This window comes from Pseudocercospora fijiensis (assembly GCF_000340215.1).
Source record: "Pseudocercospora fijiensis CIRAD86 unplaced genomic scaffold MYCFIscaffold_2, whole genome shotgun sequence".
Taxonomy (NCBI): domain Eukaryota; kingdom Fungi; phylum Ascomycota; class Dothideomycetes; order Mycosphaerellales; family Mycosphaerellaceae; genus Pseudocercospora; species Pseudocercospora fijiensis.
This window is the reverse complement of record NW_006921533.1, coordinates 3000840-3014507: the sequence shown is the minus strand read 5'-3', so window position 1 is coordinate 3014507 and position 13668 is coordinate 3000840. Positions and strand designations below refer to the sequence as shown.

The 13668-nt window shown below is 51.5% G+C and overlaps 9 protein-coding genes across 9 annotated transcripts; 4 read left to right on the top strand and 5 right to left on the bottom strand.

Moving 5' to 3' along the window:
• Positions 1 to 34: 34 nt before the first annotated feature.
• Positions 35 to 1630, bottom strand: MYCFIDRAFT_81896 (uncharacterized protein; the record flags this gene model as incomplete). The annotated part of the gene is made up of 4 exons (XM_007924615.1): positions 35 to 324; positions 443 to 496; positions 802 to 1544; positions 1605 to 1630. The coding sequence occupies 4 exons, from the start codon at positions 1628 to 1630 to the stop codon at positions 35 to 37; spliced, it is 1113 nt and encodes a 370-aa protein (XP_007922806.1).
• A 583-nt stretch (positions 1631 to 2213) lies between these two features.
• On the bottom strand, positions 2214 to 2866 carry MYCFIDRAFT_81895 (uncharacterized protein; the record flags this gene model as incomplete). Its single annotated transcript, XM_007924614.1, has 2 exons — positions 2214 to 2780; positions 2837 to 2866. The coding sequence occupies 2 exons, from the start codon at positions 2864 to 2866 to the stop codon at positions 2214 to 2216; spliced, it is 597 nt and encodes a 198-aa protein (XP_007922805.1).
• A 363-nt stretch (positions 2867 to 3229) lies between these two features.
• Positions 3230 to 3832, top strand: MYCFIDRAFT_186355 (uncharacterized protein; the record flags this gene model as incomplete). Its single annotated transcript, XM_007925190.1, has 3 exons — positions 3230 to 3251; positions 3330 to 3348; positions 3406 to 3832. The coding sequence occupies 3 exons, from the start codon at positions 3230 to 3232 to the stop codon at positions 3830 to 3832; spliced, it is 468 nt and encodes a 155-aa protein (XP_007923381.1).
• Positions 3833 to 4273: 441 nt separating this feature from the next.
• MYCFIDRAFT_81893 (uncharacterized protein) lies at positions 4274 to 5230 on the bottom strand (the record flags this gene model as incomplete). Its single annotated transcript, XM_007924613.1, has 1 exon — positions 4274 to 5230. One exon carries the CDS (start codon positions 5228 to 5230, stop codon positions 4274 to 4276), a length of 957 nt encoding a protein of 318 aa, XP_007922804.1.
• Positions 5231 to 5456: 226 nt separating this feature from the next.
• Positions 5457 to 6032, top strand: MYCFIDRAFT_171769 (uncharacterized protein; the record flags this gene model as incomplete). The annotated part of the gene is made up of 4 exons (XM_007925189.1): positions 5457 to 5476; positions 5526 to 5557; positions 5603 to 5854; positions 5881 to 6032. The coding sequence occupies 4 exons, from the start codon at positions 5457 to 5459 to the stop codon at positions 6030 to 6032; spliced, it is 456 nt and encodes a 151-aa protein (XP_007923380.1).
• Positions 6033 to 6056: 24 nt separating this feature from the next.
• MYCFIDRAFT_171768 (uncharacterized protein) lies at positions 6057 to 8520 on the top strand (the record flags this gene model as incomplete). Its single annotated transcript, XM_007925188.1, has 7 exons — positions 6057 to 6124; positions 6164 to 6274; positions 6302 to 6848; positions 6904 to 7481; positions 7509 to 8292; positions 8319 to 8443; positions 8496 to 8520. The coding sequence occupies 7 exons, from the start codon at positions 6057 to 6059 to the stop codon at positions 8518 to 8520; spliced, it is 2238 nt and encodes a 745-aa protein (XP_007923379.1).
• Positions 8521 to 8569: 49 nt separating this feature from the next.
• MYCFIDRAFT_39667 (uncharacterized protein) lies at positions 8570 to 9589 on the bottom strand (the record flags this gene model as incomplete). Its single annotated transcript, XM_007924214.1, has 1 exon — positions 8570 to 9589. One exon carries the CDS (start codon positions 9587 to 9589, stop codon positions 8570 to 8572), a length of 1020 nt encoding a protein of 339 aa, XP_007922405.1.
• Positions 9590 to 10076: 487 nt separating this feature from the next.
• On the top strand, positions 10077 to 10457 carry MYCFIDRAFT_40169 (uncharacterized protein; the record flags this gene model as incomplete). Its single annotated transcript, XM_007924239.1, has 1 exon — positions 10077 to 10457. A coding segment is annotated over one exon (381 nt), but the record flags the coding sequence as incomplete, so codon positions are not given.
• A 298-nt stretch (positions 10458 to 10755) lies between these two features.
• MYCFIDRAFT_202328 (uncharacterized protein) lies at positions 10756 to 12621 on the bottom strand. Its single transcript, XM_007925187.1, has 4 exons — positions 12425 to 12621; positions 12189 to 12371; positions 11189 to 11935; positions 10756 to 11122 (listed from the first exon to the last, which is right to left on the bottom strand). The coding sequence occupies exons 1-4, from the start codon at positions 12485 to 12487 to the stop codon at positions 10967 to 10969; spliced, it is 1149 nt and encodes a 382-aa protein (XP_007923378.1). The 5' UTR covers positions 12488 to 12621; the 3' UTR covers positions 10756 to 10966.
• Between the last annotated feature and the right edge of the window lie 1047 nt (positions 12622 to 13668).

Sequence of the window (13668 nt, the reverse complement as noted above, 5' to 3'; positions counted from 1 at the left end):
AAAGGTCTCCATGTCCGGCGCGAAAGAATATGGTTTAGAAGCCATCCTCTTTCTTCGGCCCCAGCAGGTGTGCCTCGACCCACAACTTCCGATCACCCTCCTCTACCATAGCAGGATCAAGAAAAGCCGCAAGATTCTTTCCTGCGCCGCCCTTCTTCGCCAGCCTTCTATATGTACCCAGACCCTTTGACTGCGGCATTACCCAAATATCAATCCACCATTGCCGCTCCGACTCAGAATCGAACAAACGAGCCATTGATATCGGGCTATCAGCTCTCCAATCATACCCTTTTGGCTTCTTGGCGACCAGGTCGCGCAGTCGGTCTGTAATCAGCGATCTAAGAAGCAAAGCGTCTGTAGAACCCTTTGCGTCGATAAGTACATTGGCCGGCACCTTGACGTAGCGGAGGTCATAAGCTTCAAGATGGTTGACGAGACGCACTGCCAAATGCAACCTTTCCTCGCATCTTTGGGTTGTCGGCTGTTCCATAAGCGGCTGATATGTCAGGTTAGGAAGAATTGGGAGCCACTTTTCAGGAGAAGTGTCGTGCTGAGACTCTGCTAGGTACTGTTTCACCCTGTTTCGCGCCGTCATATCGTCTGCTTGGTATGGAGGACTTCTGTTCCCAAAAGATAGTGACGTGACTTGGACATCTGTGTTTTCGCCCTGGCACCGATCTCCGATTATGATGAGAGGACTCTTCGAGAAAATCCGCTCAGGTATCAAGATATTGTGATGGGTACTCGCATTGCCATCCGCGAATTCGAGAATCAAGCCGCTGTTCATATTTTTGTGTGTACCGTCCTCTCCAAAGTTCCGGTTCCCAATTCCTTCGCACCATCCTAGACGATGCTGCTTCCAGATGTCAATGGAGGCTGGCGACGGAAGTGGCTCTAATTTATTGACCACTGAAACCTTGATCTTGATAGGAATTTCAAAGTCCCTCGATGAATCGATTGATATTGGGAAAAGATCAGCAATGCATCGCCATCGGAATCGCCCAAGTTGATCCTTGTTGATAAAGTCGTCTCTGCCGTCACCGAATGAGATGAAAGCATTCATATCCAAGTCAAGTCCAATCCGAAGCAGTTCTCCGAGCAGGTCGGCATACTGATCTTGACAGACACGAGTACAAGCCGCTTGCAGAACGGCGACAAGTGACTCAGGGGAGGCATTGAAAGCAATTTGGTGCACCTCGTCTTCTCTGAGACATGAATAGGCTGTATTCTTTTCGAACCTGAACATGAGGTTGACCTTTGCGCGATGCGGAAGCGGAGGTGGAACCATCCTTCCGTGCTTGCAAGTATCCACAAGGACATCGTCGTCTTCCGAATCGATGTACGCAGGCGGCTTGGCAGAAATTCCGAGTCTCAATGTTTGGGCGAATCGCTGCTGAAGACTTTCAAGGTGAAAGCCATCCGGGTGAGTGCTGGCGGCTCCCTGCTCGTCGTTTCTGAGGTGCGTTCGTTCGCTGCTTTGCTGCAAGCCGTCACCACTAGGTGCATAAGCCAGATCAATAACTTGTCGTGGTTGATCCAGTGCCCTGGACACCGGTTTGCGAGAGTGCTCATTGCTGCTCATGAACGAGGTATCAGAAGCATACCCCGTCCCGAACGACTCTTCATTCATTGTGCTGGACTTTGAAACCCCAGTGGAGGATCTCAGTCTTCCTAAAGAAGCGTCACTGGCATTTTCAGGATCTGTGCGCGCATCATTTGTCCCACGCTCGAATCTGTTCTTCCTGATCGGAGATTTCATCTTCGCAAGCCACTGCTTGATATTCTTTTTGCTGAAGGTCGGATCACGCATGAGACCGATCGATGAGTCGAAGCAGGTGAAGTGGAATGGTGCTCCAAGTGAGTAGAGGACTTTACCTTCAACTGTTCTGAGAGCAAACTGCTTCAGATGTATGTCTCAGACTCGGTGAAAGACAATGCGAAATGGTTTGCTGGTCAGCTCGGAGCTCCAGCTGTGTTGGGCACAAGCTGCGGGTATGCATCTTATACCGATGTTTTCCATTGGCCCTGATGTTGTATTCGTCTGGTCAAAGCGGCGTGCAGTGGCATGAAGATGCCCGTACATGGCTTGACAATTTTGTCAATACTTCGCGTCACGTACATACCTAAGTAAACAGCGCGCATTTGCGCATGGTATCATCCCATTAAACTCCCAACTCCGGCGCTGTCTCTGCGCATTTCCCGATCAATCATTTTCATATGCTGTCCCAGAACATGCCCGCATAATAAGCCTTAGGCAACGTTCCATCTACATTCACCACATTCACATCTCCTCTTTCCGAATTTCTGATCACTGCTCTTGTGTACTCTCCAGTCTTCTCGTCTTTCCTCGCATCAATTCCGAGACTGCGATAGAACTGCAACTTCAGCACAGTCTCATCCTCGCTATGCCTCTCACTATTCCTCCCGCCTTCTACGCCTTCTTTCTCAAGCGTGTCTAGTTGCTGCTTCAGAGCCGCAAGCTCTCCGCTCAATCTTTCGCTCTCGATTTCTGCATCACTGACACCCTTGGCGATGCGAAATTTCTCAGTATCCATTTTAAGCATGTCTTGCGCGTGCTTGCCGGCATCGTGTCGTTCTTCCTCATAGTCATAGGCGCCCTTGAGATTATTCAGCCGCCGCGAAAGGGACTTCAGTGCAGTGTGTTGCGCATTGAGTCGTTGTTGGCGGGACGATTCGAGAGTGGCCAAAGTGTCGGAGACGCGCGAGAGTGCATCTTTGTCGGGCGCAATATGAAATTGGCTGGTCGCCTGGGACATCAACTATCCGGCATGGTCAGTACGCGCAGGTTTCCTGTTCTGACCCTACTTAGACATACCTCTACGGGATCTTCGTCAAAAAGGACCATGTTTGCGGTATGTTGATGGCGGTACGATGTGTGTCGATTCCCGCCTTTGGACTTTCGGCCTGAAACTACTATAATACTGTCTTCGTCTTCGATACGGGGGGTTTCTTCCCACCCCAGGCTGTTCGATTGATGATTTGTTCGCGAGTCGCGATTGTTGACGCGACATCAACAAATCCCGCTGTTGCTCGTTTCCACAGCGCCGGAAGCTAGCCGCGTACCAAAAGCTACGCACGGACTGGCCTGCAGATGACGTTTCGCACATGATGGCAAGGCAAGCACGACCCTCAGCAAGCTCTCTGGCAGGCGACACTTTGCGCGACTATCAAACGTACCACAAACACTTGTCTGAGTCGATCTGTCAAAATGGTCAGCGGGCATCTGCCATGTGAGTAAAGCAGCATCTTCGTTATGGATCTCGCAAGCGGCGCATGGCGAACAACAGCTAACAAAACCCGCGTTCCAGACGCCGCCGATGCAGAAAGGTAATGTCTCACATCGACACAACCATAACTTCACCAACTGACAAGTTGATAATATAGCCCTCTCAAACCCGCCGAACTCGCCGTTCTCCGCTCCCAGTACGAAAAAGAAGGCGAATACGTGTCCCTCCAAACCAAATTTAACTATGCCTGGGGTCTCATAAAATCCACCCAACGTACCGAACAACAGGAAGGCGTACGACTCCTCTCAGACATCTTCAGACAATCTCCCGACCGAAGACGAGAATGTCTCTACTATCTGGCGCTGGGAAACTTTAAGCTTGGAAACTATGCTGAGGCGAAGAGATATAATGATAGTTTGCTGGAGTTGGAGCCGAACAATCTGCAGAGTCAGAGTTTGAGTCAGTTGATTGAAGATAGGGTGCAGAAAGAGGGACTTGTGGGAGTGGCGATTGTTGGAGGACTGGCTGCTGCGGCCGCTGTTGTTGGTGGGTTGTTGATAAGGGGAGCGCAGAGGAAGAGATAAGACGAAGGAAGTGGCACGAATGTGAGATCTTGAGGCTGGCAAAGTGGCATATGCGATACGGGCGCAGAAAAGGCGTTTCGGGAATCACGAGGGTACTTCTTGCTTATTAATATTTACAGCATGTCTCGAGCGTGGAACGAGCATTTCCGACCCCTCACACGTTTGGCACATCCCCTTCATGAAAAAAGCGTCAGTCCAGCTGATCATGACTTCTGGCCATTCTAATCTGTTAGATTTCAGATATCATTGATCTCGAAGGTACGCAGATTTTGAGACGGGAGCTGAGCTGGCATCGACACGCTGGGTGGGATGCAATTTCATGAGGTTTTCGAGGTATAAGAGTCAACTCATTCATACAAATTTCCTCTGCTCCCATTCGGCTCAAGTCGGAAGGGCCAATTCAATAAAGCCACAGTCCAACAGCTTTATCCCTGGAGATAATCAAGCATGACTCTTGACCGCCTCTGAGAGATCCTCCATCTTTGCTGCAAAGTCCTGCCAGTCTCTGTTGACGTCGCTCCGGACCACATTTCTTGCTGCCTCGAAAACTTCCTCGTACTTCTCAGCCTTGCCCTCGCTCTTCTCAGCCATAGCTCGAAATCCTTCAATCTCCTTGTTTGCCTTCTCAATGGCCTTCTGTGCATCCTTCTCGGACTTCTTTCCAGCTTTCTTGACGTCCTTCCTTAGCTTTGTGATCTGGCAATCTTGATACTTGATCTCCGAAGCCTGCTCGGAATTCTCATCCTGCAGAAGACTTTCTCTTAGCTGAGATGCGTTCAACTCTTCCTGCAACTCGTTGGTCTCTTCCTTCTGCTTCGTCTCAAGTTTGCGGACGGTCTCCTCATGCTTCTTGCGAAGCTTCTGGGCCGTGTCCGCGTGTGCCTTCGGCGTGTCATTGATTTTCTTTCCGGTATCTTGAGTCTTCTTTGGTGTCTTGGCCCGCTTCAGCACTGCGATCTCCTTCGTCAGAGAAGTGACAGACTCGGTGATGGTGGCATTTTTGGCCCTCTCCTCGGCGAGATCCCTCATGAGCATAGATCTGTTCTGTCCAGTCTCGCGCTGACCTGTCTTTTCTCGTTCATAGGCTCTCTTCCACTCATCCGTCTGGCGTTGAAGGTTTTTAATCTCCCACTCCTTTGCATTCAGCTCGGTCGTACTGCTCTCAAGCTTGCGCTGCTCAATGTCAAGCTGACTCGCGGTCTGCTCGCATTGGAGTCGTGCTGATTCTTCCCGCAAACTTGAAGTCTTCCACAGATCATGGAGTTTCTCGATCTGAGCGTCTTTGGCGGAGAGGTCTACCGCTTGAGCAGCTACCTTCGCTTTCTCTGTTTCGAATTGGCCATTGAGTCCCTCCACGAGCGTCTTGAAAGATGTCGCTAGGTCGAGAGCCTGTGTCATTGATGGTCCGTTTGGCGTGGGATTTGTGGCACTTCCTACAGCAAATTAGCCATCACCGTCCTGGAAAAATAAGCAGGCGTACCGTGGTCATAGGCATAGGAGCCGATCTGTGGAGAGACCGGCCCATCCGATACCTGTGTCTTTTGCTTCTTGAGTGGTGGCTCCATCGTCATCGTATCACAGGGTATGATTGATTTGATGACTGATCTTATTGTTATACTAGAAGATGAATGCTGGTTGTAGGCCGTTTGTTAAAATAATTTGCAAGGCAAAGAGACTGTGATTTCAAATGAAGACCACATCTGAGGAGAAGCATGCGAAGGCGTAGTGAGTAAGGAGCGCTCCCAAAAGGCATTGTCGGCAGGTGTTAAGTGAAGCTGAAACCCGTCACGATGCGGTTGACTTCACGACCGTTGCCAAGGCCCTGTTTCAGCATCACATATGCAGGGAAAGGAAAGAGAGAGATGCCGCCATCAACTGAGTCCGGCTGGGCAGCTCTATACAGGAATCGGGAACATTCTTTCGGGCTCGGAAAGTGCCATCTGCGCTTCTTCATCGGGCGACGATTCCTCAGCGAGATCATCTTGCCTTGCCCCCAAGACGATGTGGGAGACGATATGGCAAGTGTAGTCCAGGGGATGCCGGAGTAGTGACAATCTATTCTGTGCCTCTTGGCAGGCGGCTCCATGGCGATATGAATCACTACTCATCGCAGTGGTGTACAGTACATGTATATCATATCCTGCACGTTAGCATGATGGCAAGGGGAGTTGAAGATTCACTGCTTGAGACACTTAATTGACAATGTCGATGCCTCGATGCCTCTATGGCTCGCCGGAGCGGGGCCTCAGCTGTTTCCATCAGAATTATGAGCCACATCATGGCCAGCAGATGGTGAATGTTCGTGATTGGGACTGTGATGAAGAATCGCAGGGCTGAGGAGCCGCGCAAAGAAAGTTGCGGTTGCTCCGGCAACACCCAGGCTGAAGCGCGCTTGCCCTGGACTTCTTCAAACACACAAGCGCTCCCAGTGACCGAGTGCATGTCACAGTAACGATGATCGCGGCGCAGTGACAATAAATACATACACAGCAAAATGGATGCGTTCCCGTTTCCACCGCGAGAGTCATTACAGCCTCTCTCGCCTGAACGCGTCAATGGCAGCACCAGGCCTCTCAGTGGCATGTCGTCCAAAACAACATCCACACCGGACTACCCCGAAAACCCGTCACCGCACTCTTCCCCCAGACGAAAGGCGGCCAACTTGTTCGCCGACTACGACCCCAAGCGGAATTCACCGGTGAAAGAATATGGCTTTGCATTACCAATGAGCCCATCCCTACCCGAGATTCACGCGTTTCGATCCCACGCGCGCACAAACAGCGACGTCCAAGGCCTAGTCAAGCGCTTTGAGCATTTGGATGTTCGCGATCGCGATGCAGAGTGGGAAGGAAGAAAGAAACGACACGAGGCAGAACTTAGACGGGCGCAGATCGCAAGGGAGGAGGCCGAGAACGATGTCAAGAGATTACGTGAAGAAGTTCGGCGGCTAAAGAGGGAGGGCGATGAAGGTCGCGATCGCGAGAGGAAATTAGGAAAGAGACTAGAGGTCGTGACGGTGAGAGCGAACCAGGCCGACGAATGCTTAAGAAATGTCACTAACATCTACATAGGAGGAATTTGCTAACTTCAAAGAATCGCAGACCTCGCAGCATTCAGTATACGAGAAGGAAGTCCGAAAGGCGCGGAAAGAAGCATTCAAGACGAGCTCAGCCGTGCTCAAGTTGCAAGAAGAACTAAAATCTACGCGCAACACTCTCCGCATAACACAGTCCGGCTTGGACATGGAGAAGCGCAAGGTGGCCCAACGAGAACAACAGACCTTCGATGCACAGTACCAATTGGTCGCCGTCCAAGAAGAGCTCGACAAGATGAGAACTCAACTGAAGACCGTTGAAGAGGAGAAGAATGCACTCAAGACAAGCTTGAAGGAAGAAGAGGTGGCTCGAATTGCAGCCGAAGGCATGATCGCTCTACCCCTGGGCAATCATGACGATGACGATCTCATGAGCCCACAACTGAGAAGAAGGTCTCCACAGAAGCGTCCGCAGTCCCCATTGTCAGATGATAAAGAGAATGTTGGCGTGGTCACGAAGAAGATGGTTGAGGCTAGGCAGCTCAGCGAGGAACTCGGTCGAGAAAGGATGAGACGAGAGGAGGCCGAAGAGCTCGTGGATTTCTTGCGACTAGAGTGCAAGTTTCAATGCTGTGGCTGCAGAGTGCGTGGAGACTCAGCCCACGATCTTCGTGAAACAAACCCATTCGCGGCAGCACTCGAAAACATTCGCGACACCATGCGGGCAGTCCTGACGACTCCTGCAAGCGAGACCGAGCATACCGAACCAAGCGTCGTCATTAAGCGTGAGTCTTCTCCTGAGGTGCACACTCAAAAGAGGGAAAGTGTGGACGTGGAAATGGAGGAACTTGCGCCACAAGACTCTCCAATGGAAGGCTTAGATCGCAGTATGACAATGGACCATCAGCCTGAGCCTGAAGATCAAGTGGGGGAAGAAGCTGTAATTGACGAGGAAGAGCCTATTGCGCCACGGCCGACTCCATTGGAACCAGAAGCACAGCCGGACGAGAATGGTGAGCCTACGCCCACCCCTGCAACCATGAAGGTGCCTTTGCTGCTTTCTAGCCCACAATCACCAGCCCACTCACAAGCTCAGACAACGCCGTACCGGCCAGGCTATGTGCGAACCATCACTACCACCACAACAATCCCAATGCATTTCACACCTCAGAAGCCAAAATTTGACGCCATGCAGGATGCTGAAAATATCCCACCTACGACAATGTCGCCGCGAGATAGATCCGGATCTGCGCCGACTTTTGACCGGGAGGCAGCACTGGCGGCCATCGCTTACAGAAGAGGTCGTGCCAAGTCTATTGCGGATGGCCATATGACGCCGCGGAAGCAGATGATGGAAGGTGTCAACATCAAAGAGAGGCGAGACATCTCAGCTCCAGCGTTGGGACAAAAGTCGCACGCAGCGAAAGTGAAGCTGGGCAAAGGGGTCGGTAGCGCAAGCCGGACGAGATGAATATTGAACCGAGGGAATGTCCTGCATCTTATCTTGTACATGACCGTCGAGTGGAAAGGTATGGGAAGGGTTCAGGTCTGGATTTTGAAACAGCGATGGCGAAACGGTTTGCTTTTGGATACCTTACTGCTAGGCATTGTCTTGTTCGGCTTCGATAGTTCCTTGTGTACGCTTCATGAGTAACTCCTATCCCTTCGGTCTTTGGTTCTACAATACCGACTGTTCAGCTCACTCACGTCACTAGCACAATCTTGCCCCTTTCCATTGCCATTCGATCTCCAGCTTTGGCAGTATTGCTGTCTGCAAGCTCATATGCGGCTCTCGCTTCTCCAAAAAGTTCCAAGGTCTTGGCCACAAACGTCTTCAGACCAGACTCCTTCACAGATTTCGCGATACGATCCAAGCTCTCTCTCGAAGGTTCCAGGATGAAGAACTTGCATTTCGGAAACGCAGTCTCTCGGGGCTCATTCGAAATGTCGTAGCTAGCCGAGTCGATCGTGACGAGTACCGCGTCAGAATTCCGTTTGAACAGTTTTGGCGAAAGCTTGAGAGTCTCGAGGACCTGTCCGCCAACCGTGTCGATCACAACGTCGAAAGAAGCTTCTTCGAATTTTGGGTTGTTGCGATTGTACTCTAGCATACCATCGGCCCCGAGCTCTTGGAGAAAGGCGCGGTCTCGCGAAAGAGAGCTTGTAGCTGCGATGACTTTATGCCCGGCGAATCGTGCAAGCTGGACGACATACATTCCCACTCCTCCTGCTGCGCCAGTGACGAGGACAGTTTTCGTGATTCCTGAGCGCTTGAGGCCTGCGTGCACGAACAAGGCTTGGTCGGCAGTCATGGCACTCATCGGGAGACAGGCAGCTTGTTCCCAGGAAAGGTCTTCGGGCATTCTTGCGAATTCGTCTTTCTCTGCAAGCACGTATTCAGCCCACGCGCCACCTCGGTGTGCGGAAGTCATGCCATGGACTTTGTCTCCAATGTTGAATTCTGTTTCGTCATCATGGACTGCTGAAATGATTCCGGAGAAGTCATTACCAGGCTGAGCCGAATTTTCTGCTTCGTACAGCTCTGGCCAAGTCAGAGCATCTCTTGTCACAGTTGTGGCCTTGACTTGGACCACGACATCTCCTGTTCTGCGAAGCTTTGGAATAGGTCTGTCGATGTTGACAATCGCTGAAGATGGCGCTGGATTCGCAGCCGAGTATGGCGTCGTGCCAGGTGTTGCAGCTTTGATACCGATTGCCTTCATCTTCAGCGAGGCGTGCATTCCAGACATCTGCAGAGTCCGTCCAATCTTGCTTCCGTGTTACACGACCGGTCGCAAGGCTATATAGCTTCTCTTGGTAGCTTCGCCAAGTTCTTTTGAGCTGGATGTACGATGGTGTACGAGCTGATGGATTCGTAAGCTAGACGATCTTGGGCTTTTCAAGAAATTGATTCTGCTTCAGACACCATAAAAAGGCATTTCCGGACCTTCGGACGACTGATCCTCCAAGGTCGTACCTGAAACCGAGTCAGTTGCCTAAAAGGGAAGGAAGGCTCGAGGCGAGCGAGGTTGGCTGATATAAGAGCGTGGTTTTGGTCAATCGTAGAGCATGCATCGCACTCCCACATCGTTCTCGTCGAACAAAACAGCCAACATGACTTCCGCCAAAGTGGTCAAGACCAACGGTGTCTACCATCTCAAAGGGTAAGTCGGGTCGCTTTGGAGAGTCGCCTACCTCTGACAGCAATGCAGGCGTCCACGAGAGACATTCAAGATCTTAGCACACCACCGACCTTCCAACATACTTGGCAAGTCATTGATAGTCGCAATGGTGGATATGGAGCCAAATGCAGCGTCCCCACCTCATACTCATGGTGGTTCTGCTGTCGTGGCATGCTCGATCGAGGGCACTGTGCTCAACCAGATGAACTCAAGTGCGCCTTTTGAGGTCAAAAAGGGCGGGATGTGGTACGAGGCTCCCGGGTGCCATCATGTTCGCGGAGAGAATGCCAGCAAAACAGAAAAGGCCAGTTTCTTTGCCGTATTCGTTGTCGATGACGAGGTCGTCAAGAATGGCTATGAAGGCCTGTTGGTGATTGATCAAGCCATCATAGATTCGGATGCTGCATGAACATGATAGTCGATAGTCAATAGACGCGCTATCGCGGTGACATCTCTGCTTCAAGCACAGCGGCGAGCGGGCTGAGTGAACCATCCTGAACAGATGTATCATAGTCGAGACGCGAGCAGAAGGCATGGTGGTGAGCTCCAGACAATGCGAGGAGCAGCCAACCATACCGAGATGTCGATGATAGACCTACGTGTGGCCTGTGAACAACGACTTGTGCGACGTTGCAAGAAGTCTCGCCAAGACGGCTCGTCGCGCAATTCTTCACGACAGAATACGAATCGCGTGCTCAAAATGGCGTGCTTTCGCCCGTGTGCTCATTCTTCAGAGTCTGATCACTACTTTCATTCCTCCGCCAATTTAATCCTATTCTATGCCTCGTTGGTTACAACTGTGCATTCTGTGCGGTTCGAATAGCAAAATCCAGCACGCCGTTCCTCGCGCCCATACCCGCTACTCCTGAGTGAACATCGTTACGGGGTTCAAAATTGAATCGCCCAGTCCTCAAGTAGTCAATCTTGACGTTTTTGAGGGATGGCGAACTGCTTCAAGTATTCATAATCCGCAACATTCTCGGCGACGGTCTTCTTGATCATGTCAGCTGCCTCCCGGCCGTATTTCTCAACCCATTCGGAGTATAACTGCTCATCAGACTTGGGGCTCTTCTTCTACGCGAAAGGTCAGCGTGTGTGTGCTTACCGTGGCTAATTCATTAAGCATAGATTCCGACTTACGTGCTGTCTCGGCTTCAGATCAGTCGAGTTGATGGCATCGTCGTGGAAACCATTCCACTTCTCGAACTGCTCTTTGGCGAACGCATGAGCCTCCTCGGAGTCCCATTGCAGCATGGCATCGCTGAAGTCAACGCCAATCGACTCGCAATACTGCTGCAGGATACCCTCTGGATCATCGAGCATGTCATCGGCATCAATGACGCAAATTTCGACCTGGCCAGGCTTTAATGTCTTGCCATCGTTTGCGCCGCAGACCTTTGGTCCGACAATACCTGTGTCCTTCAGGTAGTCGAAGAGACGACGCAGCTCATCGTATCCGGCTTCTTCGGGCATAAATGGCGTGAAACCGGTCCTCTCCACCAGAGGCGGAATGCAGCAACGGTAATAACTTGGGATCGCATTCTTTGGATGCCGAATCAAGAAGGTGAAATGGAACTTCTCCAGGATCTCACGAGGGACTACCGTTGGATTGTCGGCCTCGGCCTCAGACTGCTCGTATGGAAACGGAGGAGACTTTGACGGAGAACCGGGGCTTCTGGGCGGACTGGCCGCCGGAGTGACAACGACGCCCGAATCGTGGTCACTGGCGACGACTTCTGCATCTTTGCCGTCGCGGTCTGCACTCGATGAACGATCGTCTGTGCCAACGCCCCGCTTCAACCTCTGAAGAGAAGGAGCCAGTCGAGCTGGTGCTTGATTTGGAGGCAAGAGGTAGTGCGTGATGTCTTTGATAAAGACACGCTTGCCCTGTACACCTTGTTAGAAGAGGCCTTGCCGCTTGCTGGACAACACTTGAATGACTTTGGTTGGACGAGTCGAGTCGAATCGAATCGAATCGATGTATTACACCGTCACCATGTCATCACAGTGACATGTCCGAACATTCGCGGACAAATCCTTGAAAACTGGCAGTGCGTTCGAAGGCCTGTCAAAAGGACAATGGCCGAAGGAGGGAATGCGGTGTTGCAAAGGGTCAATCATGCGCCCGGGACGAAAATACCTCAGCTGCTTCTCGCTCGATGCGATCCATAATCGTTTTGAAAGTCGACCCAGCGAATCCGCTCTTCTCCCGAGCTTCTTCGTCATTCTCGAATCGGGTGCCCAATCTCTCCGGCCCATAGTAGAAGGCATCTCCGAACGGTTCATGGATGGTTTGGATGCTGTTGCGTCGGGTCATGAAGACCTGCAGAGCATATCAGTCTGAGCCTCCGAGGATCATTTCATGTCATCACTTGCCCTTTCAAATGCTGTTGAGCATGCCCTAGGGTGCGTTGCTACGAACACTGGTTTGTTCGACATTGTATCTAGACTTCAACCAATAACTTAAGCCCGAATCTATGTTTCAAGGCTTCGGCAGGATTGGCGTCGTCGAGCTGTAATGTTGCTTGATACGGTAATGTAAGTTTGTGGAGTGCTGAAATGTTTGGGCAACTGTGATGCCGTGGAATGTGAATTGTTCACAGAGACTTCTGTTTGCAGCACAATAATATTAATAGGCCCGCAAGTGAGGCAGAAGAGGCCGGAATAGAAGCAGAACAGAACTATTGGCGAGAACGGACTGGCGCAGCGCTACAAGGCAAGAGCAGCGCCACCGGATCTCCCTCAACCCACACTCGTGCCTCAACCCACGGGCTGAGATCACCGACCAAGGTTTGTGCGTTTGTGCAGGAACAGACGGAAGGAAACAGCCAGTGAGAGCGGACAAAGAGCGGCAGCGTGCGTCAGACCTGGTGAACTTTACGGTGGCGGACATTATTTTTGATGATGAGGGCCTCGCTCGGGGCCAACACGCGAGATGGCATGGCGGACAAATGCCCATGAACGAAGCTCCAATTGAAGATGCACATGTAGTGGGGCCTGTCCCCGCTGACGTCCAGCGTACTGTAAATCGGCAGCCGAGTCCCTGTGAAAGAGCGAGCTGAAGGCAAATCGTACCGTACTTGCCGCGCTCTGGCAGAAGTGACGACGCACGCATGTATCCGACTGTGGGATGGTATAGTTTGAGCTGCTTGACGCAGTTCAATGTGAGTGTAGTTCAGATAAGGATGTACAGTCGGGCTCGCCCGTATGATTTGCTCGCTGAGCCACTGAAACATGTGGGAAACGCATGTTCTTTGAGCACGCCATCGTCGTCCATTGAGATGTCGGGGGTCAGCGTCATGCGGTGCGCACTTCGCTACATTACACCACTTCTGCTCGTGCACTCGAGATCGATTCAGTGCGCAATCAAGCCTCACGAATGCCAATGGAGCGCTCATAGTACTGCGCCAGTCGCGCTTATGTTGTCATCCACAAGACATTGCTACCATTCTCGTGCCAATAAATCACTCGATTCACGGCCGATGCTGCGCTGAGCTGCATTTCCTAGGCAAAATTGAGAGACGTGCGAAGAATTGCAAGATGCAGCGTGGGCTCCTGTGCCGTAAGACCTCGGCTGAGATAGCTGAAGCAGGTTTGGTGCGATCAATAGTTCGCATGCA